At 51.2% G+C, this 26,528-nt stretch overlaps 1 protein-coding gene and 1 long non-coding RNA gene across 2 annotated transcripts in view; one reads left to right on the top strand and one right to left on the bottom strand.

The window, feature by feature from the left end:
• The window catches only part of TBC1D21 (TBC1 domain family member 21), a 40,324-nt gene extending 31,703 nt beyond the window's left edge, over positions 1-8,621 (top strand). The window contains exons 9-13 of the mRNA XM_044450496.1: positions 123-223; positions 1,643-1,754; positions 2,911-2,993; positions 6,327-6,443; positions 8,318-8,621. Coding sequence (XP_044306431.1) covers positions 123-223; positions 1,643-1,754; positions 2,911-2,993; positions 6,327-6,443; positions 8,318-8,467 — 563 coding nt within the window. The 3' untranslated portion in view covers positions 8,468-8,621. The remainder of the gene's footprint in view (positions 1-122; positions 224-1,642; positions 1,755-2,910; positions 2,994-6,326; positions 6,444-8,317) is intronic.
• Positions 8,622-14,896: 6,275 nt separating this feature from the next.
• Positions 14,897-24,387, bottom strand: LOC123033815. Its single transcript, XR_006416647.1, has 3 exons — positions 24,216-24,387; positions 23,888-24,052; positions 14,897-15,369 (listed from the first exon to the last, which is right to left on the bottom strand). It is a non-coding gene; the product is annotated as an uncharacterized LOC123033815 (long non-coding RNA).
• Between the last annotated feature and the right edge of the window lie 2,141 nt (positions 24,388-26,528).

The raw sequence follows: 26,528 nt of genomic DNA, 5'->3' as shown, positions 1-26,528 counted from the left end.
GTGAAGGGAGATAATGAATCGCCTATTGAGAGATATGGGAACTGGGGAAAGGACGGGGAAGGCTTTTCAAAGGACGAGTTTAATTCCTGTGCCTTTCCACCCCCATCCTGTCTCCCTGGCAGAATACCAGCAAGGCTTCCATGAGATGATCCTGCTCTTCCGGCTGCTTGTGGAGAAGGATCACGAGATCTACTGGCTCTTCCAGTTCTTTCACCAAAAAACCGTAAGCTACAGAGGGGTCATTTTATCTGGACTTTCTGCTCCAATAAGGGGCAGTTAAGGAAGCTTGCAACATTTCATGTTTCTGGCAAGAAATATGTGCCAATTAAAATGGATCTAATAAAACAACTCAGCGGAGCAAAGCGCTGGTCACAGCCCGCTCTCCTGAGCACTGATGCTCCCCCAGGACTCCTTGGGCCATCCGCCTCTGGAGAGCCAGGAGACTTCTCCTTAGAAGAGGATTCCTACAGCTGGTGCGTGAAGGGACGGGGGGGCCCAGCCTGGCCACAGCCACAGAGAAGAAAACCATCCAGGGTGGAGTATGAAAATGCTCCGACGTTTGGAGCTTTTGCTGTCGAAAGAAGGAGAAAAGACAGGAGATGGGGAAGAGGCGCATAAGAGCACATGTGCGCCGTGCTTTTCCTTCTTCTTGTCCAATGCTAAAATCCAGAGCTGCCACCCAGCGAAAGCGAGTAGCGGGAGATTTGGGAGAGATGGCGGAAAGTCCTCTTTCATCGGCGTCGCTTCCAAGTTAGCCGTTGCTGACATAAGACACGGTGGTGGCAGTCGGCTTTTTGAAAGGATGACTTGACAAGAGGATGGGAGAATTTCTTCCGTGAAGGGAGGAGATGGCTATTGGTGGCTTCCTGTCCTCAGGGATGCACCTTGGCTACCTCCAAGGTGAGAGGTGACTTTTTTGAGTACCAGCTGCTCCAGAATGTGGTTTGCACAGATTTTATAAACTCTGTTCCGGCTCTATTTTTGCGGATGTCCTTTTGTTTTCCACACATTGATGGAATCAGACTTTAGTGCATTCTGGCAGCTTCACGCTTTCAAAAATGCATATTTTCATGCACTAGCCTATGGAAGAAGGGAGTATTTTGATTGTTGTCTGTACATACATAGATGTCATATTTGGATGTGACTAAATTTGCATAAAAGAAGGGAAAGTTTAAAAAAGGATCCCCAAGACTGTCAAGTTCTGATGGATGGAAAGGTGAGGCGGAGATAATTCAGTTGAGTGAATAAATTAGCCTAATACATGGCGGGTGTCAGAATTTGTTTTTTCCCTCAGGTTAAATGTTGATTATTATTTTGCAAGCAACAAGGACAGAAGGTTGCACTGCCCGATTAAAATCCCCCTGAGCAGGAACCAGGTGCAGGAGATCGGTTCCTTGTTGCCTCCTTTGCTGGGGAATGGAAAGTAACACACCTGCATTTTGCTGCATCGCCATGTTAGAAACTCCAGTCTTGGCAAAGTACAAATCTGTCCCCGCAAGAAGCGCCGTATTTGCGCTGCTGATGCGCATGGCATTTCAGGAGGATCTACTTCCGTCTCCAGGGCTGAACCAGGCATGAGCAGAACCATGTGGCCCTTTGTGTTCCTCCAAAGGGTTCCACATTCCATAACTATGTTTTCCAGGAGAACAGCTGCATTATGAACATCGGGGTGGAGAAGAACCTGACCATGCTGAGATATTTGATTGCACTGATGGACCCAGTCTTGGCCAAGCTTTTGGGTAAGCCGCCCGGCTGTTTGAGAGGTGGTCCCATCACGCTGCCCAGCTGAGCCTGCAAATGCAGGACGGTGGTCCAATGCCTCTGCTAGGTTAGAGCTCTCAGTGGATCTCCTTCATTGGACGGGTCACATCATACGCAGGCCGAGATGAACAGGCTGTCCAGCGCCTGCAGCTGGGGCTAAGTCAGAAGCCTGAAGGGGTAGCGGCCCCTTGCTCCTGAGTCACCAGTTGCAACCGGGAACTCCTTGTCATCAACCACAGCTGGGTCATCCTCCTCTTGAGCTTACCCTTGATCCTAAGTAGACCCTTCCCCGTGTGTATACCCTTGGTGGAAAGGTCTTCTTCACCACAGACGGCGCATCCCGTTTCATCCATAGCACTGGGACTCTGCAGCCATAGAAGTCTGGGAGATGGTTGGGCCCAGATCAGCTTCTAAGCGGTTCTCAGGGACTTCATCCGTGCCACAAGACCCCTCAAGTTTGCCCAGATGTTTTGCAGAAGGAGCATGTTCTGTGGGATTAAACTCCACTGAAGCTACTTCCCCTGGGCTTGGGTCAGGCAGGAGTCGAGAATATGCAGAGTAGGGAGAAATGGAGGAACCCGCTTTTGGTCCTTGTAACCATCTTCATGTTCATTCTTGATTTCATTCGGTTCCATTCCCACATTGTTGTGTTAGGTAGCCAGCTGAAACTCTGTGAAAATGCTCCTCTAATTAATATCCGAATATATCATTGAATGTGCTTTCTCCCACAATACTATTCCTTAACCTATTTGATCTCAAAATGCACCTTATGATTATTTTATTTAACTGAGAGCTGCATTGCAAAATCCCGAAATGAGAACTTCCCAAGAAAACCCTGTGTTCTGGTTTCCACATGCACCTGGGAGCGACAGACCAGGTCAGGTTGGTACTGGAAATCACCAAAATTAAATTCTGTTAGAGCAAAGATCAGCTCCTGTAGATGACAGGCTAAATTTTAATGTGCTACCTTCAGTTACCTGCATGGAACGGAAATTATAGGACACCCCACTGCTCCAAGAGATTGCAATCGTTGGTTTGTGAAGTGGAAAGGCAGCTCTGGGGGCAGGCGAAGTCCTACTGTGTGAGAAAAGAGGCTTCTTGGAATCCAAACTATGGGATTCCTTACTTTTTCAGATAAGAAGGGGCGAGTTGTGATGTCACTGTTCCCATGGTTCAGCCTCTGCTTCCAGCGAGTCCTCAGGTCTTTTGATGATGTCTGGAGACTGTGGGAAGTGAGTAGCTATAACTCCCTGGTTCGTTTTCGTTTGCCATGATTGATTATGTGTCTGTCTCGCAGCCAAAGAACGAAACCTTGAGAACACGATGTCATGATGTAATAAGCTAGAACCCAACAGCTTCATTCCATGACGCTGCTGGGTGGAAGAATCAGGATGCCTCCCCACAGCACTGTGGAATTCACTTTTAAGAGATGACGTGATGGCCACCAATCCGGAAGTCTTTGAAGGGCACTGGAGACATTCAAGGAGGAGAGGTCCACCAATGGCTCCTGTTGGTTCTAGGTCACCTCTGCCAGCAGCTGCTGGGGCACATGGGCAGAAGGGTGCTCTGACGCTCCTGTCCTGCCTATGGCTTCCCTGTGAGCAGCTGGTTGGCCATGGTGATGGACCACTGTCTGCTCCAGCATAGCTCTTTCCCCATTCTTAGAAAATGAATCTTTCTGAAGATACAAAGGCATTAAATCACAATAAAAGCCCCAGGACCTCTTTGAAAGCCTCCTCATATGCCCTTAATGCCTGGCGTAGGAGCGTCTTGACCTGGTGTTGAAAAGATGACTCTGTTCATGCCAGGTGGACCACACTAGAGGTAAGCATCCACACTGGTGGGTGGGTGACTCCATCCATGGTTGGCATACCTTGGACCTCCCTCACAAAAGGGACCTGGAGGAGGACCTGAGATGATGAGCGTACTGTGTGCATGATTTCAAATCGGGGGAGTGCCCCTTCAGGTGTTAGGACACATTCTAGCTCAAAGCCGAGCCCCTGTAGATGCCTGGTTTGGCCTCAGCCCATAATCAGGGCCGTCCCAGTGGAGGTGCTTCCAGCCGGCCAAGTTACGCCGGCCCTCGAGGCAGAAAATTTCACAAGGGCCCTGCCCATACCTGGCAGCAAAAGCACAGCTGCAAACTGCCAGCAGCATCCTGCAACTGGCCCCCAAAGACAAGTATCCTGGCCCCGCACTGTACCGCTTCAGCAGGAAGAAGGGGCAGGCCCATACCACACAGGGTTGGCCCTTGGCCCTGTGCGCCAAGATCTCTCCTAAGAGCCACAGAAGCTGAGAAGCAGCTCCCGGCCCAGCAAGTCCCTCGCCTTAAAAAGAAGGCATTCTTTCACGCGGTCTTTGCGATCCATGCTTGGATTTCAGGGAGCAAAACAACTCGAAGCTGTCCACACGGTGGATCTGGCGACAATGCCTTTCAGGGCTTCTGGCATTCCCTTTTTGTTGACTCTCCAGGCAAAACATGAGGGGCCCTGGCAGACTTACCAGAGCAATGGCAGCCTCGGTCTCCTTCTGTGCCAGTGCTAGTTGGGCACCAATGAGGCGTGCCAGCTCCACAGCTGTTGCGTGTGCGCGGTTCCTCCCCTGCTCTTCTCAAGCCCGTTTGCAAACTATCTGTACAGCTTTTGAAGCTGAAGCCCAGGCAGAAGGTCACGGTTGCTGCACAGTTGGATTCCTGACCCTCCAAACCGCGGCCGTTTATTTTGCCAGCTCCGACGCCATTGTCCCACTGCCCTGGCTGCTTTTCTCTGGGCAATTAATATTTGCAGAGACTGCTCATCTCTGTGTTTGCTTCCCCCGCCGAGCTCGGCTTCACACGCTGGTCGCTTGTGGGTAACTGGGTGGAGGGAGGCGAGAGGGCAAGTCCCCACATGGGGTGAGAAGGGGGAAGATTCTGGCTATGGCGGAAGACTGTGCTCCAAAGAAGTCCGATTCACCGGAGCCACTAGGATTCCCCGGCCTCATTAATGCAATCAGTCAGACACCTTGCCATCCCTCGAGGCTCAGGAAGTCCTTCTCATGCCCCACGTCCTGCCTGGAGACTCAGGAGGGCTGGCCTGACCTCAGTCCTTTTCTCACCGTCTCCCGAGAAGAAGCCAAATGTCAGAAGCAAAGCGGTTTCCTCTTGGCATAAGAGCTGTTGCTGCTCACCCCCCCACCTTTATCTCTGGGGCACAGCCAGCCTCTTCCCCCCCCACACCGTTGTCTGTCTGGGAGGGGGCAAACCAGGAGCCCAGAGGCAACCTAGAAGTCAGGTCGATGAGCACGCTGGATCCAAAAGCTGGCCAGGTCTCGGGGTCGAGGAGCCGAGCAGAAGACGCAAAGCAGGCGTGCGGATGGGCCTCAAAGCTCAGGAAGCACACACCAAAGCGGCAGGGCCAGAAGTCAGAGCCTATTTTAGCCAAAGGCTCTGAGCGCCAGGCGGCTGACACAGCTGAAGCTGTTGCCACTCGCACCTAAAAATGTAGAAAGTTCACAGACTTCATTGGTGTTGTTTAACGACGCCCTCATTGCCGTCTGCCCCTGAGGCAGAAATCCGCAAGCTGGCTCCGTCTGCCCCGCAGCAAGTCAGCTCCAGCTGATGCGGCAGTAGCCCCGGGGTTAATTGTGGACCGTTGTTGGATCCCTGCTCCCCACTGGATGCCTCGCACGTGCTGAGTGGTACAAGAATTTCTCTTCCGCCAGGGGCAGTTTGGTGAAATTGGGCATCCCATCCATTTCCATGCCCAAAATGGGGCGCAGGATGCTGAGAAACGGAGCCCATGTATGCCCAGTTCTCCCCTCCTGATTAACCACAAGCTGCTCCTCTGCCATTTCCAGTCAGCGGGCTGAATTCTGCAACCTCAACAGCTCTGTCCCGTCTTGTTCATGACAGCAGCACTCCAGATCCCTGGAGACTGCTATTATGCACCCACATATTTAATTATATTTATATCCCACCTTTTTTCCCTGCAAGGAAGCCAAGGCAGTTTACATAAACCCCCTCCTCCTCTCTATTTTGTTTTCACAACAGCCCTGTGAGGTAGGTTGGGCTGAGAGTATGCAGCTGGCCGAAGAGTCACCCACTGCGCTTCACGGCCAAGCGGGGGCTCGAAACAGAATCTCCCGAGACCTCGCTCAACTCAGACATGCCAGTACCCTGGCCTCTTGTACCTGCTTGAATCTTCTCTTCTCCCAGCTAAAGACACACAGCTCTTTCAGCTGTTCCTCCTAGGACTTGGGTTCCAGTCCCGTCACATTCTGGTTGTCCTCCACTGGAGATGTTCTGTAGACCCTGACTGCCTGGAGACAAGGAGCCATGACCTCCTGATCTTAGATCTTCTGGTGTTGCAAAACGGATGTCTTCTGGAACAATCAGGTGTCACAGTAGAGTTCAGATGGCTTTGTAGTCATTCCGCATGCTGACTTACACATTGGCTACTCAGTGGTGACAACCTAAAATGACCGATGGGGAACTGGAAGTGACATGAACGTTTCGCCAAGATCTCAGGCGACGGAAGCCATGCAGTGACATCCACTGACCCTAACTTGTGCTGATCTCTTCCAAGGTTCTCCTGACTCGACTGCCCTGTAGGAACTTCCAGGTGATGATCGCCCATGCGCTGCTGCAGCAAGTGAGAGACCAGATCGTCAAAGAAGACATGAGTGAAGGTGACATTTTAATGGTGAGGATGCCAGTCCAACGAAAGACTTCAAGGTTCAAGCTTTCATATACAACCACACAGAATGGAAGCCCATGCAGACATTTGGGCTCAAGCTCCAGTCCACCACTGGGATCTCACCCTGGGAGCCACCTAAAGAAACTCTGGAGAGTATGGCATTGTGAAGTTGCAGGGTCAGGCGAAAACTGATGGGGTATGCCTAGTTTGGAGCCGGGATATCCGAAGGACCATCTCCTTCCCGTCCATAATTTAGTGTCTTCACTGAAGGTCATGTGATATGTCCCACCACCTGAAGCAGAGGAGGCAACCTTTGGGGAGCCCACATACGGCAGCCTGAGGAATTGTGCCCCTAGGCAAAGGGCAAGCGACCCTCCCCAACGACTGTGCACAAAAGCAGGGAGGGCATGTGAGCCCCAGAGGACTCTAGAATTCCATTAGAACCAGCAGAAACCAATGGATAAAAGGCAAAGTCTGTCGTTCTTCTCCCAGTCTCCTGGCCAACCAATTCGCCCCTCTCCCTACTGATCCAGTTTTCTCAATTTTGGATTACCACTCACGCATTCACTCACACGCACACACACGTGCACATGAGCACACAGATGTGCATGTATGTGGATCGCTGCCTATAGATGCGCTCTCTCTCTCTCTCTCTCTCTCTCTCTCTCTCTCTCTCTCTCTCTCTCACACACACACACACACACACACACACGCGCGCACACACCCCTCCCTACTGGGTAGGTACTCAAGATGGGACCTTTTCAATACCAGCACCCAATTCTGGGATTCGCTCCTCGGGAAGCAGAGGTCAGGGCTTGCCTGGGGTGCATTCAGGTCGGCCGTCCAGTCTGCTTCTGTTTTGCTTTGTCAGTGCCGTAGTGGCCTTGGCCAGCCTTCGATCTGAACGCCGCTCCCGACTTCTATTCTTTGTTATTGCTGCTTTGCTGTGGTGGTTTCCTTCCTGGTGTTATTTGGTTCTAGGAGATGTTTTAATTAAATTTTTATTGTGCATCACCCCAGGTGCCTTGTAGGTGGAGGGTGCAATTTATAGATTTCATAAACAAAGAAAGAAACTAATGAACGTCTAGATTCTCACTGCCCCTTCCCGCAAGGTTTATCATGCATCAGTCTGCTTTCGAGCCTCCATCCTATGGGTGTCTGTTCAGGGACTCTGTTCGTTGTCAGTATGGCATCCAAAGGGCCAACACAAAGTATTCTTTGAGAAATGGATGCCTGGAAGAGAATGAGAGGCTGCATGTAGAGGAATCTTAGCTGATAAGAATAGGAGACATTCGAGACGGCCAGAAATGTGGTCTGGCTGTCCAGTGTCCAAGTAGGAATGGATGGATCTGTCAAATTTCTCTGCATTACTCATTTTTCTACTCTGCAGTTCATCAAGACTCTTAGAATTTTTCTATGAGAACTTCTGTGTGTGTTTCTCTAAATACACGTGCGTTTGCTCAGCCGACAAATCTTCCAAATGCTTTTCCTACAATTTTAAACATGATTTTCATGACTTCATGCATTTCATGCATTTTTACTAACAGCCATATTTTCAATATGCGTTTTCTAATTAGAGAATTCAGTCCCATCAGAGAAGCACAAATGTTGAACGATGCGGGAGTCTTGTTTGGAATAAAAGTTCAAAATGGAAAATATAGCTAAGTTCCCATCAAAATGTGAACCAGGTGAATGTCACCCTCCATTCTTAGAGGGAATACAGATGCTAGACTAAACGGACTTTTCGTTTGTCCCTCTGCGATTCTTCTTGTAGTGTGGTCTAAAGATTTAAGAACGCAGCATGTTCATAAACATGCAGAATGCATGAGATCAGGAGAGTCGAGACTGCATTGCTATTGTCACTTTTCTTCTCAGTACAGCTGTGCAACAGCATAGTTGATATGGAGGCCGACGAGCTGATCGCGAAAGCTTCCGCCACGTATGAAATTTTGCTGAAAAACAAAGACAAGGTGAAAGAATGGAAACCCCCGTACAGCCATTCTGGGTTCAAAGGAGGGACATACCCATGATGACTCCAGAAGGTGGTTCTCACAATCACAAGAGTCAAAGACAGCCAAGCCACAATCTTATGCGCAGAATGACCACAACTCCTAACCGGCCGTGGGGCTTGCGGGGTTAGAGGCCTTTGCTCTGTCTAAACCTGGCTAGGCGTGTGCCTTAAGGCAAAGCAAGATTGTTACTAACTAGTAGTCCCGTAATGAAGACACCTGGAATGAGTGATTCCCTCAAGCCCTCAGATAGCCAAGCTTATCCTTAAAAACCTCTGCAGAAAGGGCTGCCTTAGCCTGGTGCTGAGAAGATGGCAAGGCCGGCACCATGCAGGCCGGGCCATGCCAACGTTGGGGAACCACTGCACAGGAAGCCCTCCCTTCCCTCGCTGTCCTCCTAGCATCTCTCAGAGTTGGCACTTGGGGGAAGCCTCCAGTTGTTGAACATCTGGAGTGTTGTGGTTCTAGACTGTGGAAGGCTTTGCAGGTTAAAACCAGCACCTTGGATTGGGCTTGGAAGTTTGCAGGCAACCAATGCAAGCCAGCCAGAACTGGTCTTATATGGCCAGACCTTCTGGTCCCACTGATTTGCCTGGCTATCACATTCGCACGAGGCCCAGGTTCTGAGCGATCTTCAAGGACAGCTCCACACAGAGCCCATTGCAGTGCTCTAACTTGGAGGTCACCTGTGCTTGGTTACTGGACAGGTTATCCCTGTCCAGATACTGGCATGTTATACCATGATGGAAGAATGTGATGGGAGGGTGAACTAAGCATTTAAAAAAAAAAATACGTCCTATATATTGCTGACATTTCCTCATTTGTCCTCAGGTTCCAGAGAAATTCATGGAGTTCTTCAGCCAACCCTAGTAATAAAGATGGCTTAAGTCAAAATACCCATGTGCCCCAGAGTGGTGTTAACGGCATGCAGTGGAAAGGTTCCCACTCACTGCTCCTGCCTATGTCGTCTGGAGAAAGGGAGAATCGCCACCTCCGCCATCTTGCCACACCGGAGTGTTGGAGAGGGTGCTTTTGGCAACCAGCAGAACCCAGAGAAGGGCCACCACAGATGGAGACCTTCTGTCTTGGGGAGAAGCAGGAGATGTTCTGCAGGCTCCCCCATACACGTTGCCCTTTTTCCAAGATGCAAACCTTCCCTGGTTTGATTTTCTTTGGAAGAGAGAGCACTGGAGATTTCGGGGGTAACATTTGCTTTATTTGCAAAGATGAAAGCAGGGTATTCGTTGAAACTCTCCTGCAAGGCAGCTGATGTGCCACTCTGCTGAGAAAAGAGGGAGGTCCCCCTTCTGTAAGCACATGGATTTGCAGCTGGGTGTCTCCTTTCAAAAGCACAGTGGCATCCGTTTGCCGGTTGTGGCCGCACCAGCTCCGGACAGAAGCATCCGACACCCATTCTGCCCCTACTGGTCTATAATCTATCGATCATAAGCATCGATGGTTGCCACATTTTTGGGGTCAGTGGGAATTTGGGGAGAGTTCCATGGGCCTTCCTACCAAAGGGGGGAGTTCCCTGATGACCACAGACTTTCCAAAGAACCATTTCCCGAAAGGTAAACCGGAGAAATAGAAAAACTGTAACTCAACAGCTGAAGTCTGAACTCCGATAAAGAAGGCCATTGATAACCAAACAGCAGCCCAGTTGCCCAGTCAATTCAAAATAGTAAGAGGGAGGCATCGTGAGCCTGGCTGGCTGGCAGATATGCCGGGGAGACCCCAGACAGAAAAGATTGGCTGGAAGTCTCCGACAGGAGGCTGAGATGCATACCAAAAGATGGCATTTGAGTATCCGTGGCCCTGCAAAGCATTGTTGTAGCTCATCCACCAGAGGCCCTGCCAAATGGAACGCCTTGAAACAGAGTAGGAGATGGTGGCTCAGACAGCCACCTCTGGGGAAGGGCGAGCCCCACCACTAGCTGTCCCAGAGCCTAACTTCAGAAGGGAGGTCTCCCAGCATGGGATGGCTGGGGGTCTTAACCGGTGGGGCAGACCAGATGAGGGGTGGATATGTGTCTGCTGGATACCTTAATTCTGGCGCGTCATCTGCACCTCTTGCATGAGCAAGCAGCCCTTGGTATCTCATCTCTGAAGAAAGTTCAGGCAGCAAGTGATGGAAAAGACCCCCTCCCTTCCTGGGGATTCTGAAAGATATATGCCCATATATGTGCCCATATATGCCCTCCCGCCCCCTACGATCGGCAGCGGATGCCCTTCTCCGGGAACCCTCCGTGAAGGATATTAGGAGGGTGAGTACCCGGAGGAGGGCCTTCTCTGCGGTGGCGCCCCACCTATGGAATGCGCTCCCCAGAGAGGTCCGCCTGGCGCCGTCGTTATTTGCTTTTCGGCGCCAGGCAAAGACCTTTTTATTCAAAAGTTATTTTAACTGTTAATTTATTAATTTATTATTATTGTATTTCTAGATTTTAATATATCTAGCCGAGATGGTACCAGTTTTTAAATTACTGATTGTATCTTTATGTTTATTTTATGGATGTTGTGAGCTGCCCCGAGGCTTGTTGCGATGGGGGAGGCATAGAAATGTTATAAATAAATAAATAAATAAATAAATAAATAAATAAATAAATAAATAAATAAATAAATAAATATGCTGCCAGCCTGTGCAGGCAACACTGGGCTGAATGGATGAAGGGTGCAATCCACTGAGGTGGCAGTGTCCTGCATCTAAGCACCCCCATCGCCTGTGCAAGTTTTCAGAGCTCATTTTCTGGTTCCTCTGACAAGGTTCCCACTTACGGTCTGACACACACGCTCATTTCAGGAAGGGACACAGCAGACCTTGCTACGAAATGTTTCCACCAGCCTTCTCACCCCCCCCCCCCGCCTGCTCTTCTCCGCACCCACACGCCCCACCACAGCGGCCTGGCTGCCGTTCCTCCCGTTGGATGCACAGCCAGCAATTTCCATGGGTGCTCGGCTACTTAAGATCAAAATAAGCAAACACGGACGGGAGAAAATTGCAAACGAAGTGGAGCGAGGCTGCCCAATGAACTGTAATATGTTGAAAGTGACCTTGACAGACTTGGTAGAACCTGGATTTGACGCTTATCGAATGAGACAGGGGCAGTGCGGGAGGGGAGGGAAGAGACTCGCGCATAACAAGCCACAGCCCCACAGCAGACGCACGCTTTGCATGTGCAAACCTGGCATTTCTAAGCGGATAGGAGAGGACCCTGGCTGAAACTTGGGACAGCGTCTACCAGTCTCTGTTGGCAGTACTGGGCTGGATGGACCGGTGGTCTGACTCAGGGACCTGTTTCTCCCCACACAACAAGCCAGGGCATGGGTTGGCCATGGGTAGAGTGTGGTTCTTGTCAAACTGCCAGCTGTTATTGAATTATGGGTTGTTGCGTTGTGTGACTCCAGCCATAGTAACAAGCTCTGGTGACAAGCCATGGTTTCTTAACCATGACCAACCAAGACTTTCCTCCTGAACCATGGGTTCGCTTCATGGTTAGTAAAACCATGGCTTGCAAGAGTGGCTGGGTTCAGCCAACACAACAGCCCATGGTTCAGCCACAACCCAAGATCCAACCCATATTCAACCTGGCTTGCTGTGTGAGCACCCAGCCACCTCTGCTCCTGTGTTCCTTGAGCAGCTCAGCTACAGAGCTAGAGTGGTCCGGCATGAGCTTGTTTTCTGAAACGCGCTGTGTGGATTGGGGCCACTGCCTATGGGCTGAGCCCCTCTTCTGAACTGCACACACCTAACCCTAATCCCTAGAACCTCTTGTTAGGTGGCCTTCCACAACCCGGTGTCTTCCAAATGTGTTGGCCTGAAGTGCCCATCATCCCCGGCCAATTGTAAACCAGCCCCAGGCTGGAAAAGGCCAAGTTGAAGGAACTCAGCAATGCAAGGAATGACGCAGAGAAGTGGCTGAGCTCACGTTCAGGAGGGAGCACTGAGGCAGCTGCACTTCCACGGGCAGTCTAGAGTCGCATCCCATGATCCCTCTTTTCCGGAAAGCCCTTCCGACTCAGTGGTACATGCGGGATGGGTTCCCTTGGCCCCGTCTCTGTCTTGCAGGTCGCCAGGTGTCTTTCATTCCACTCTCTGCTCACTGGTGTAACTGGACATGGCTTCGGGATGTAAGAGAGTCGTATGCGCTTGTGCATTAGCTCAAGGGTGCATTTGCTCAGATCCCCTTGAAAAGAAAAGAAAAGAAAAGAAAAGAAAAGAAAAGAAAAGAAAAAAGAAAAAAGGCAGTCCCACATCTCCCGGTTGGGTTGATAGACACCCCGGCTCATCTGCATCGGCTGTGGATTTCTCTGACATCTTAGAAGCAGCTTATTCTTCACACGGTGGAGGTCCTGGGCTCCACTGCCCCCAGGCCCAGCACAGCTGGGCATTTGCCAAGGGGCCACACTCCAAGGGGCCGGGGCCCGGAGTCTCCTGGCGCTGCTCCTCGGCCCCACCATTGCAGCCTGCCTGCTCACCTGCCCCCGGCAGGGGCTGTCGCTGCCTGCCTGCTCGCCGGCCTCTGCAGGCCAAGCCAGCAAGCGGCAACCATGAGGAGCAAGAGGGAGAGAAGTGGCTGCAGCGGGCGGCAGCGGGGGTGAAGGATCCGGCGAAGAAAGGGCTGCACTGAGGGAGCTGAAAACGCCACGCTGGGGCTGGGGCTGGGGCTGGCTGGGGAGCCGAAGGCAGGCAGGCAGGCAATGGGGCGCACGCAGGCTTGGAAGGGCTGTCAAGTGAGGCCCCACGGCAGGTGCAGCCTTTGTCCTGCAATGGGGGGCTTGGAGCTAGCGGGGAGGGTGTAGACCCGGGGAGCTGAGAGAGGCCGGGAGGGCACAACCCTGCTCGTGTTTAGGCAGGACAATGGTGAGCTGGAGCACTTTCCCTAGACTGGGAAGAGGTGGGTTCAAATTCTACGAACACCGTGAAATCCATGGGGGAGGGGTGCAGGGATGGGCCTGTGGTGAGCCCCCTTACTTATTGGTAGCTCCCTGTGCAGCATGCCAGACCAAGCTGCTGTTACTTCCCCTTGGGGTCTCTCGTACGTCTGAAAAAGCTTTTACCACTTCCTGTTGATTTACACTGTGGTTTTAAAAGGTTCCCTCGCTCTTTTTTGCTGATCTGTTATTTTAATTTGCTGTTCAGCGATTTTAAGAGTTTTCTGTTTTAATGGATGTGGTGTGGTTTGGTTTGGTTTTTCTTTTTTGCTTTTTGAGTGTTCAGATACAGAATCTGCATGTCACTTTCAGGCCTCCAAAACAAGCTGGGGAAAGAGCAGAACCTTTTTCTCTAGGAATAAAGAATAACAAAGAAAGACCCCTGTCGAAGGTGATGGATTATATTTCCACTGAAATTGTTCTTGCCAAATTTGCCTCTGGATCTAAAAAGGAGCACGTGCAAACTTTATGCAAATCTGAGTCCTCTTCTAGCTTTGGGCAGGTCGGGGGGGGCGGGGGGAGTGTAGGGGCCACCCATGCTGAGGCGGGTTGCCTGCCCCTCTGCCTTGCCCCCTTCTCCCCACCACACGGCCACTTCTGCGTTCTCCGTCCAAGCACAGGCACGATTGCAGCCACCGGCCCTGCCTGGCGTGACCGGGAAGCTCTGCCCACCTGCCCAGCCCCTGGCAGCAGCGGATGAGAAGGAAGACCCATGGCAATAGGGAGCACAGAGGAAGCAAGTTGGGGTGCCGAAGACCAATGCACCCCGGTCGTGGCAGGACTCAGAGCTGGGAAGCACATCAGACCAGAAGGCAAAGCCCCGGGCAAGCAAAAAAACCCTGCCTGGGGAGGTTTGGTTCGCCCTGCAGTCTAGCATATTCCTTTTTACGAATTGAGGGGCTCTTGGGAGAGAGAATGCCTTAAAGACACACACACACACACACACACACACACACACACACACACAGAGAGAGAGAGAGAGAGAGAGAGAGAGAGAGAGAGAGAGAGAGAGAGAATATGGAAATTCACATATGCAATCTGTGCAGCTCGTTTTTGTCCTATGGGCCTTACCCTCAGACCTCCCACTGGCCCTCCCTGATACATGTTTAACCAAAAGGAACAATGCCGCCTATTGCTCCGCCATTCGAGGCCTTTTCCTGCCCCCTCTAGAGAAAAAAACAAAGCAAAAAATGGGTGCCCTGCTCGCTTGGGGCATTTCCTATTTCTGCCTCTTTTCTGTACAACTTTTCTTATCTTCTAAATGAAGTGTGTCAAGCTGCATTAGTGGAGATTCCCAGCCAGGGAGCCTCCACTGCAGAAACAAATATTCCGGCATCAGCAAAATGTCTGGAATAATAAAAGGCAGATGCCGGAAGAAGGAAGCTGCTGCTCTGTATTAACATCCACTGGGCATTTTCATCCTATATTAGATGCTCTAAATAAGATATTGGCAGGTTTTCTGCTCAACCTGCAAGAGAAGATGTGGATGCCCGGCGCCTCCCCATTCTTCAACTTTTCTGTGTGCAAGTTACAGCATTCCCATGGGCGCTACATCTTTGTGGGAGCTGACCAAAAACCACCAAACGTGGAAACCCATGGAAGCATCTTTTCAAAGGACACGTACCACGTTACCAACCTGAGACACGGTGAAGGGTGGGATGTGAAAGCTTTAAAGAACTAAATAAATATGTCATCACCACAGTTCCAGGAATGATTGTCTTGGAGAGGTGCTGGGAAGGCAAGAATAAAAAAAATGTCAAAAAGAAGCCATCTTTCCTGTTCATCCTTTATCTGGAAACTTCAAAGGCGATGACCTGGTGCGTGGCCAGGTTGGAAAGCTGTTTTGCTTCTTGCATGATCAAAGCACAGAAAACCGTTCTCTTTTCCAGTAGATAAGTGGAGTCCTCTGGCCTGTACTCGTCTTAGTATTGCAACAGCTGTTCGCATTCATTAGCACCCCAGTGTGGTTACAGGAGGCTGCACCTGTTGAACCTCTGCCCAAAATAATTGAGAAAGAAAAGGTGATTGCCAGTGAAAAATTCAGAAACCGGTCCTGTTGTGGAGAGAAAAGTAATCAATCACAGTGTGACAGATCTATTATACATACAACATTCTCTTATCATAAATATATCTTATGATATATTGCAGGGTGATTAAAAAACTGGTACAGAAATGATAGGGTTCTTGCATTATGGTTATAATACACATATAATTGATCTGTCACTTGGGTGGTTGTTGGGTTTCCCCCCCTAGTATATCATTTCCCAGTTCTGGTGATGCCTCCAAATCATTGGAGGACCCACACCAGAAGTTGGGTGTGTTAAATATGAAAGGCTCATAACGGAGAAACCAGAATGATATTGAGCTGCTGTGGCAAAGCTGGAAGGACTTCAGGCTGCCAGGTAGCCAGGTGCTTGCTTGACTGGTGGGGTCAGGGATAAACCTGCACACCATGGCAACCGCCATGGCTCTTCTCCATGGCATATAAACCCAGACCCTGCATGTGCACACTTTCAACGTGAATGAGTTGTTATGGGATGGAACACGTCCTCGCGTTGATGTTCTTAGGATGAAGGTTCCGTACACAACACATGAGGTCTGCTGGACCATCAGCACATGTGGGAATTGTGTCAACCCACCTCAAGGAGGTTTCCTCAGAAGTTGGCACGGTAGAAAGCCCAGTTGATGGCCCAAACAGCTGTCCTTCAGGACAAGTTAGGCTTTCTGAGTGGATGGCCGTGCCTTTTGGACCAGTGGAGGCTGGTGGACCCAACCTCAGTGGGAAGTGAATCCACTCCAGATGGTAGCTTGAACTTTACAGCAGCTGTCCATGGGGATGGACCCATCCCTGCTTCAAGTTCTGCCCCATGGATAGCTCCGTGACTGATCGGAAGGCAGCCAGGAGTGGGTGGACACACCGCTGCACTGGCATCCAGGCCACCAGCCTCCCCTGGGAACAGCCACTGAGAAGGTCTGAAGAAGAGAAAGAAGCTTCCATCTGCCGTCTCCACATGCCCTTCGCACTGGCTACTGCGCACACTATAATGACCTGTTAGAATCAGGAAAGATTTACTGTGCTTCACAGTGTTCATATATTAATTGTACCTGAGATCCAGCTCAGCAACATCCAAGAAATATGGCCCAGATTTTTTTAAAATTACTTTTTTTTTTACTATCAGTGCTGTTGTTGATGAGAATAGAATCGTCTGTGCTGTGATTGAGAAATGAGCGAAGTGACAGCTGCTGGTTTCTTTCGCAGGTGAAGAAGAGATTGCTCCAAAATGAAATTGTTTCCATTAATTACATTCCATCCCCGCTGAGATTTTTTAACTAGATTATTCCTTTTGAGCAGCATTCCCTCAATTAAAAAGAAAAAGAAAAAAAGAAGAAGATGAAAGGCATAGCATGTTCGATGTGTTATTAAAAAAAAAAAAAAATCAGCAAGGAGTAAGGAACTTGGGGTCTTCTGTGTCTCCAAAGTTGTAAGTGGAGCTGAGCTGTGTGTAGCAACTCCATGTCGGTGGAGAGGCAACCATGTCAGGGGCTGTGGAGAAAGAAAACAAGAATTCCCTGTGATGGAAATCCAAACCCTGCAAACTCATTGGAGGGCGGCTCATGAAAATGACTTTCTGTGCAAACTTTCTGTGCAAATTTCCACAACTGCAGTCTCGGCTTCCCCGTAAGCTGCCCGCGAAGGTGCTTGTTCACACTTTTGCCTGGTTCACAATGGGCAGTGCTGTGCACCAAAGACATTTTAGACTCCAGACCAATCGGTCTTGAGGAGAGATGGGCTGTTTTGATGGCCGATAAATTATTCCAGTTCCAAAACTGGAACTCAGGTTTCCGTTCTCCACATACCGTACCGTACCACCATACCACGCCAAACTGCTCGATCAACATTCCCCATGTGTTGCCAAGAAATACATGCCATCCCTGATCAAAATAATCGCCTGACTATGTGTCATTTCATGTCATAAATGCACTGAAACCACAGCCATGCCATGACTGTGAGGAGAGACTGGGAGAACTGGGCATGTTCATCCTTGAGAAGAGAAGGCGGAGGGGGGACATGAGATCCCTCTAGAAGTCCCTCCAAGGCTGTCACAAAGAGGAAGGCCAAGACCTCTTCTGGCTGATGCCAGAGTGCAGGACACGGAATAATCTAGTCAAGTTGCGACAGCCCCGATTCAGACTGGACGTCCTTCTCTGCCTAAGCTTCCGTAGGACTGCAGCTTTAGAGATTTAAGCATATAGAGTGATATATAAGCATTATGAAAGCAATAGATGATGGAGAGCCCTGTGAGAGCTTTAACAGGCCTAATAAAATAGGGAAATGACAGATGGATAAGAATGAGGACTGGAGTCTCTCTCTCCCAAGCGGGAAGGGCTGGAAGTGATGAGCGATCCGGGGCCCTTTCTCTTCCTTCCGGCAGCTCTCCTCCTCCAACCCAGCCAACAGAGCTGGCCCTGCCACTCGGAGGGAAGGCTGGGGACTCCTCGGCCCGTGGGAATCCACCGCTGCCGCAGTTCTTACTGGAGCTGCGCGGGAGCTGCCCGTGGTGCTGGAATCCACGGGCAACGCTCGGCTCAGCGCTGTGGAGCAGCAGCGCCACTCCGACGACCCTCAGCCTGAAGCTACGGCAAACAGAGCTCCCCGCAGGTGGGGGCATCCGCGGCCCTCCCTGAACCCCAGGCAGAGTGAGGTGACCCCCCGTGGCAGATGCGAGGAGCTTCCCTGCTAGCGTCCCATCCATTCCACTCCCTTGAGAATGGAGGCGGGGGCTCAGCTTATTGTACACCCCCTAAGCATGGCTCCATCCTCTGGGTCAGAGGAAGGGCTCTGTCCTGTTGCACTAAAATTCCAGTTGCTGGACCTCTGACCCAGACCTTGGAGGCCAGGCAGGTATATAGGGCGGAGGCGTGCCGTCAAGTATCCAGGTCCTAAGCTCTTCAGGGCTTTATAAGTCATCACTAGCACCTGAAACTGGTCTTTTTTGCAATTTTCACCCCTGGTAGACAGAGCAGGGCTTATTGGGTGGGTTTATCCCCTGCATGTTGCAGCTCCGTGCAAGGATCGACTAGACACTCTGCCGGAAAACGAGGCCCCTCCTCCGGGCTTCAGAGCAAGGCCAGTGGAGACCAGAGACCGAGGGACAGGTGCTCTCCGTTTCATTTTGGCACTTTAAAAAGAAATTGCTGGGAAGTGTTTCATCAGCGCTTCTGAGAGGATGCAACCGCACACGGGGATCAAAGCAGGGAGAGAATTTTGCCTGGCTGTTCGCTTCAGAACCTGATCAAGTCGGTAAGTCCTCCTTGGCGACCTCGCTGCCACTCAAGATCAAGTGAACCAGACCGTGGGTTCGGTCATCCTATTGAATTCCAATCAATACGTTGTTCCTGCAGCTTCACAGAGTCAAGAACAATCGAAAACACCTTGCAATGATGCGCCCAGCGAGAGGCCGTAAATTTGGTGTCGCCGTTCTCTTCAGTCAGTGGAGTTCACAGTTGCAACCTGTCATGGCAGCTTTCTGCATCGTGGGTGCTTTAAACTGATCCAAGGAGGTCCAAGGAGGCGGACATCTATTTAGTATTCATCGCCACTACCACCACCTCCAATGGGCTGTGATCTGGTCTAGGGAGACTGGGGCTGCCCCTTTATCGTTTTGGTTTTTTTACGGTTTTGTTGGTGGTGATATGCCGGCAAACTTCAGGTATATTTATTTTTTTAAAACATTTCTAGACCGTCCCTTACCGAAGTCTCGCAACAGTTTAACAATACAACAATATAACACAAAACACAGCATATGTGTCTTGTTACACCTGATTTGGTCTGTTTCCCCCGACCTGCAGAGACGGGAGCTGGGGCGTACGATCGGCTGTGAGACAACCTCCCTTCGAAAGCTCTGCCTGCAGCTCCCAGCACTGAACCAGGGGGGTTGAAGGCGACACGGACGCCTTTCCAGCTTTGCCATTTCTGCATTGGAAGGATCACCAGGCCTGTAGCAACCATCAACGTCATGCCAGGAAAAAGAATCGGAACCACAGTTTCAAAATGAAGCACCGCACCTATAATCAATAGGCTGAGCTTTTTCTCCTCTGCGCTGGAGTTCTCGGCTGCCTCTCTCCTTCCCACCTCCGGACCGTCCTCTTTAGTCCCCATGGAGCAGCATTTCTAAGATACTCCCTTCCTGCAGAGACTTGATAAAGCCTTTACAAGTGCTAAAATTACTGAAGTAAACAACTTGTCTCAGTCCTGCGGAGTAAAAGGCTGGCAGGAAGCCACCTCGCAAGACGTGCGCTTGCAAAAGAAGCCATGCCATGCCCGGCGACGCAGTTCCCACATTGGCAAGTGCACTCACGTGAAGTGGCAGAGTAAACATAGAACAATGCTTGACCAGGTGAGCCCTGGATCCGTCCCCAGCAAGCGATGCTGTTCAGGAAGGAAACGGTTTCATCTGGAAAGGTGCAGAAATGGGCAAGGGGTGGAGCATCATTCATGAAAGCAGAGGGAAGCCTGGGTCTCTCCAGTAGGGATGCATGAAGAATCCATTTGCAGAGTGGAGATCCACTGGGTCCCCTCCCCGTCTCCAGTCTGCTTTATCGTGGGCCTGGATTCTGGGTGAGCATGTCCGGCAAACAACCCACGAAGAGCCCGGGCTTTGGTCACTGTGGTTGGTTATCTCGGCTGGATCCACAAAACACAGCAAGCCACTGTTGAGCAACAACTCACAGTTCAGCAACAACCCATGCTCCACCCTTGAGGGTGGGTTATTGCCTGTCAGGCGGTGATCTGGAGTTTTGCCCTGAACGTGACAGTCTCCTTATTTTGACTTCTCCTCATTTGCGTTCAGCCTGATTCGCTCCTGGAACGTGAGTGCTTCTGCTGCACTGAATCTGGTCCCTCGGCTGGACTAGGAGGCAGCCCCTCCCTGCCTTCTCCTTCCCCATCCAGAAGGTGGCTTTGCTCTTCCGGACCTACCTGAAAGTGGAACGCCGCCCCCATCCCAAAACAGCATGGACAAGTAGGAAGATGCAAAAGAAGTCGGATTCCCTTGTGAAATAGCAGTTTGATATTAAAATATTCACTGGATTTAAGTCAGAATCGGAAATGAGGGAAGTGGGGCTTCTGAACTAGGGAACAGCTGGGAAAATAAGTGGAAAGTGAAAACCTGCAGAAGGCTAGCATCCTTTCTTGCAAGCTTCATCTGGATCCCAGACAGACTGTTGAGCACATGCCGTGCCAGAAAGCTGCCTCCCTCCCGAGTGTCTCTGCGTTCGTCACCTACCTGGACCAGGTATGAAAGAGGATGTGCCCCTCATGGCCAGGAAATTGATACAGCCCGTAAAGGGCGACGTGCCGTTCTCATTAAGGCAGCAAGTCACACTGGCAGAAGTGGAGAACTGGGGAGCTCTTGGAAGGGAAGAGCTGGCAAGCACGGCAGCAGCTGGCAAGCCAAGGACCACCCCCGGCACGGTTGGCAAGGACGGGACCGTCCGCCCGCAGGGCTTGATCCATGGCTTGTTAAGGCAAGCAGAGGCGCACTTCAAAGCGTTCCACATCGATCTCGTCTGATGTGAAGTGATAAAGGCCGTTAGGGATGCCAGGGAAACCGTGCAAAGGAAAAACGATGGGGCAGAACCGCTCCTGCTCGGAGTGTTTGCACCACAGGTGAGAAGGCAGGAGCCTTCCTTGTGCTCTTCCCGGTGCCAGGTGGAGCACTCTTCCTTCACCCCGTCCTTTGGGCAACTTTGCAAGCAAAGCCGCACTGAGGGCTGAAGCGCAAACCGCATGCTTGAATGCCGCTGCTGCTGTGACTACTGCTACCATTATCACATTCATGCCCCCCTCTTTCCTCCTCTTGCAAGGAACACGGGTGCTTATATGGCCCCCCACCTCTGCATTTTATCCTCAACAGTCCTGCAAGGTAGCTCAGGGTGAGAGTTCAACAACTGGCCCTAAGTCACTTATGGACCAAAACAGACACAGATATTTTTCAAGGAAACAGAACTCTTGGGGAGTGCAGGTCCCATTTGCAAGCAGAAAAGACACCCCCAAAGCCACACTTAAGCAATATCTAGAGAAGCTCAGGACTAGAGGAATATGCACCATATTGGCCGGGTGCGGGGGGAGATTTTTCAGATCTTCAGTTCTTCTTCCTCATGGGGCAAGGCGTGCCAGCAGTGCAGGGAGGGAAAACCACCTCCTTGAGCTCTCCGTCTTCTTCCTCTGCCCCCTCTTGCTTGCCGCTCTGACTTTAGCATCTCGCTGCAGCCGCACTGGCCCACTGTGTTGCCCAGAGCTAACAATTCCTGGTCCAAGTTTTGCAACTTCCCACACATATGCCATTTCCACATATTGCTCTAGGGCCTGGGATTTCTAGAAGCCATGCGGCGGCTGCAGGTGGCAGGGGGCACACAACAGCCACGTCGATCCCCAGATCAGGAGTTCCGGTTTGCTTCTCCGGGAGAATTCAGGTCTCTCCCCATGGCGGCCAGACGCCAGCAGCACCGTCCAGGCCCAGGGCCAAGTTGCAAAAGCAGCCGATCAGAACAGCCGTGCACGGAGAAGAAGGCAGGGTGGCAGGAAAGCCAATGCCCCTTCCAGCCCTAAATCCGCCATTCAGTGTCCTGGCCAGGAAGAGAGACCAGTTCACACATCCAGGGAGATCTGTCAATTTCGCAACAGACCTCCTCTGCAATTTATGAATTTATGCGGCAGAAAAACCTTTTGCTGACGCTATTGATCGTGCCTGTAGGATGCAACAACCGAGCCGGGTGGAACAGAACGGCCTTCCACCCCACACTCCCATGTGCTGATTCTGCTGAAATGGGGTGGGGGGTTGTATAGGTTGGAATTGGGGCTGGTTTCCCAGTTTTTGGCTTTCCACAGGCCTGGAGGAGAGCATTCCTCAGAGAAACAGGGGCGGGCACAAAAGTTTATTAGCGATGGCATTAATGACTGTAATTCTTCCCTAATCAGGAAAGAGCAGATCCCAGGGGTGGGAAAGAGGAAAAGCAGGCCTTCTGTTAATCTCGCAGATGCCCGCGGTGAGCCAGCCAATGCTGTTTTCTTAATGAAAGGTCACTGTTGTTACCAGCGGAGCTCATTTTAATGACTTGGCCTTGGGCTGGCTGGTTCAGTTGGGGAAGCTGACAAAACATTTTGTTTTGATCATTCTTTCATTTATAAGTGTCCTGGCCGGCACTGTTGACACAATGACTGGAGGTATCATTAGAGCAAACGGCAGGAGATGACGCTAGTCATTAGAAGAAGGGTGGCGGGTCGGAGGAATTGTTTCCATGCTGCATTCGCCACTCATCCAGACATGCGCCTTGCGGGCCGGCCTGCCGCATCCTCGCCTAAATGTGGCTTTGCAGGGAAAGCTCCCAATCAGAACGGCAGGCCCAGGGGCCACCTGTGCCCCTGCATCAGCCACCATGGCCCACATAACCTAGGCAGGTGGGGACGTCATCCCTCGGAAGCGGGGCACATGGGAAGCTGAGCACGGAAGGGGCTGAGCTGGATCTCTGGAGGGCGCCTCCCCTTCGAGGAGCAGCCAGTCGGTGGTCTTTGCCCAGAGGAGCCCATCCAGTGAGACCTTCTTGGGGGGCACCAGACCAGGGGTGGGCAAAGGAAAAGGGGCAGGGAGAAATACAAGGCCCGCCAGCCAGTCACCCATTACGCCTTCAGAGCAGCGTTCCGAGCTTTTGGAACAGAAGCTAAGAAACCTTTGATTTTGCCCATGGGTAAAAATTCCTACACACAGGATGAGATTCTGTGCTAGAACGGACTTCTCTTCCAAGCTCCCATAGACAAGTTCACTGCTTTCCAAGCTACTAGTGGGGTCAGGTCACCCATCCCTGGTGGGATGGTCCAGTATTTAGCCCCGAGCATCACTAGTGAAAGGATGTGAGCGAGACAGAGAGAGCTTAGAGTTTCCGCTCTCCCTCTCTCTCGTCTCCCACCACCAGATCTCAGAGCTGATGAGCGAGTGGCACTAATTCCTTCTGATCGGTCACTTGCCTGGGATGCCCCTTCCCGCTGCCTGACAAGGACGGGGCCAAGAGTGTACTTCAAAATCCATCAGTGCTGCTGTTGCGTCTCTCGTCTTCTTCAAGCTGGCATTAACCCTTAACCTACTCCTGGCAAACAGCCTTCCTTGACAAAGTGTTGTTTCTTGCACTGATGCGTCCTTCCTACCTCCGCCACCGTCACCAAAACCAAGGACACATCAAGGATCCACTGAGAAGCACGAGAGAAGAACTTCCTCAGCGGCAATGCTAAGAACTATTTGAGAGGGAGAGAGATTCCACTTTCATGGAGAGCCCACTGTATTTTGAAAAGCCGCTGGAATGTTAGGATGCCCTATGCATGATTGGGGCATTCCCCCAGGGGAATCCTGGGAGCTGTAGGACTTTTTTCTGCTAGCTGGGGGATGCTGGGAGCTGTAGGCCTTTTTCCCAAACACGCGTAGGATCGTGCCATTCATAAACTGAGGTTTGCGTGCCCACCTGCCATTTCTCTTCTCAGCAGCACTCGAGCGGCATTCCCCTCTCCCACGCAGCTGTGGCCCCACGCCGAGCCCCACAGGAATTGGGAGCTTCCATACAACTGGACCAGAAGGGCAGGATGATCGGCAGCATCCGTCCAGCCCAAAAGACTGCTGGACCAAGCACCTGTGAGGAAAAATTAACAATTCTTGGTGCGTGCTTTGAAGTGGGGACCCTGCGAGGGTCGGTCCCCTCAGAGCCGCCCCTGCCCCGAGGCTGCTCGGCGGTGCCTCTCCGGCTCTCCAGCTGCAGGACCGCATCCTCCTCGCATGAGACTGGCTGCTGTTACCTTTCCGGAACGGAAGGGGCCTTGTTGCTACGGCAACAGGAGCTGGGAAGCTGCTGCCTCTCAGATGCTGCGATGCTGCTGCCGCCGCGCCGAGCCAGGAGGAGCTTCTTTGAATTTACAGTTGATGGCAATCTGGCTGATTAGCTATAAGTGTGCAGAGAAGACAGAAAGAGGGGGAGGAAAGAGGGGCTGAGAGACCAAGTGAGCGAGAGAGAGACAGCGGGGGTGGGAGGGAGGTGGCAGGGGCAGGGTGATTCCACACAGTTTTTGAAAACGCTCAAGGTAATCACTCAGATTGGAGCCTTTCCCTCTCCCCCCCCCCCGCCCCCGCTATTGCGGAACTGTTTACTTGTTTAGTTCAAACCCCCTCCTGCTCCATGGTTGGTGTGAAAATCAGAAATCCTGGCCTGCTGAACAGGCATGAGCCCCCGGTTGGATAATGGCATCTCAGCTCGAAGCACCAGTCTGCTTCCAAATGTGTGGGGAAGATTTGCCTGCAGAAGACGGGAAGGGGCACCCGGGAGGGACCACCACCAAGTTTTCTCCTTAGTTCGCACTGCTAAGGAGAAAACTAAGGAGAAAACTTTCCCAGGCACGTTTTCTCCTGAGTTCGCACTGCTACCAAAATACCTTCCTGCTTCTTGGAACCTGGGAAAGCTACGAGCGCTGCCCCTTGGCCGCTTTTGGAGATGTCTGAAGGCTGTGTTCATTCTTTGCCTGATCATTCTTCACCCCAAGAGCACGGGATGCGCCACAGACCTGTTGACACCCAACTCTAAATCAAGCTTTCACCTTGTTTCTTTTCTGCTGGGGTTGTCCAAACAAACACAACATCATACTGCGGACTCACACAGATGTGGGAGGTGTCCACGCATGGATGGAATCACCCCTTCGACATGTTTCACTGTGGGTGACTTTTCATGGTTTGCATCTAAACGAGCAGAGAACCCTTCCCCAGCTGGGTGCCGGGGAATTCGTTCTGTTTCCATTTCAGTGTGACCCCCCCTAATTTTGCATTTCCTAATCACTCTGAACTGAGGCCTTTGCATTGTGGTGCTGGAAAAGATTCCTGAGAGTCCCTTGGACCGCAAGGCGACCAAACCGGTCAGTCCTAGAGGAGATCAACCCTGACTGCTCTTTGGAAGGCCAGATGCTGAAGATGAAGCTCAAATATTTTGGCCACCTGATGAGAAGGAAGGACTCCCTGGAGAAGAGCCTGATGCTGGGAACAATAGATGGCAAAAGAAGGAGGGGGCGGCAGAGGATGAGGTGGCTGGAGGGGGTCCCTGGGGCGGTGGGTGTGGGCTTGGGTGGACTCTGGGGATGGTGGAGGACAGGAAGGCCTGGAGGAATGTTGTCCATGGGGTCGCGATGGGTCGGACATGACTTCGCGGCTAACAAAACCATTCTGCTGATCCGGATATCGCTTCACATTCACACTTCTCTGAATGTTGCTCTGGAGTCTTCCAATCAAGCAATACGCATCTTGAAAGAAAACAAAATTGCATGCTATTAGTACAATTGGTTAAAAAGCGTCTCTTAGGTAAAAATGCACATAAAATGCATGTATTAGAAGAAAGCCCACAAAGGGTCATAACTAGTTTTGTTGCTGTTGTTTTGAATTTGTCTCAATATTTAGGATGCACTGAGATGTGACTGAAGAAACTCTCAGAGTTTGAGACAAACTGAACTTAATGAGAAAGTGAGAAGAAGCTGAAATGGGCAGACCCATCCGTTCCTGCTCTCTGGAGGGGTTGGCCCATAACTCCCATCATCCCCAGCCAAATTAGGAGGCTAAGGACACAATCCTATGCGTGTTTAGACAGAAAGAGTTCCTACAACTCTGCAGGTCTTTTCTCTGTCTAAACACACATAGGAGTGTGTCTTAGACAGATTAAATACCTGCCTGACACTGTTCTGCCAGCAAGGACTGAACAGGAGTATCTGTACCTCCTCCATCTCTTCTTCCCATTACTGTACATCCAATTTCCCAGTGAATAAAGAAACAGAAAATCTGGCTCATTCTTGACAGCTGGGCCGGAGCTGATATTTGATCAGGTCTTTTAATGAGCTTTTCTCAGTCAGTCAGGCCCAGCCAAGCGAAACCGGTGGTCGTTCCGGCCGCAAGCAGAGCTCGGCTCGTCTGTCAAGGCAAACATCACGTGAGGAGGAGGAGGCGTGATGACCGGCGGACAAGAACTCTGCATAAGGATGAGACACACACTCCTAAGAAACACCTCTGGCTCTTCCCCAAACAGCAACGGGTCTTGCAACACCTTCAGGGCCAACACATCGACCACGAGAACTGGGCTG

The sequence above is a fragment of the Varanus komodoensis genome, unplaced genomic scaffold, assembly GCF_004798865.1.
Source record: "Varanus komodoensis strain SLA01 unplaced genomic scaffold, ASM479886v1 scaffold67, whole genome shotgun sequence".
Lineage (NCBI taxonomy): Eukaryota > Metazoa > Chordata > Lepidosauria > Squamata > Varanidae > Varanus > Varanus komodoensis.
The sequence above is the reverse complement of the archived record's forward strand: the minus strand, read 5'-3'. Positions and strand labels throughout refer to the sequence as shown.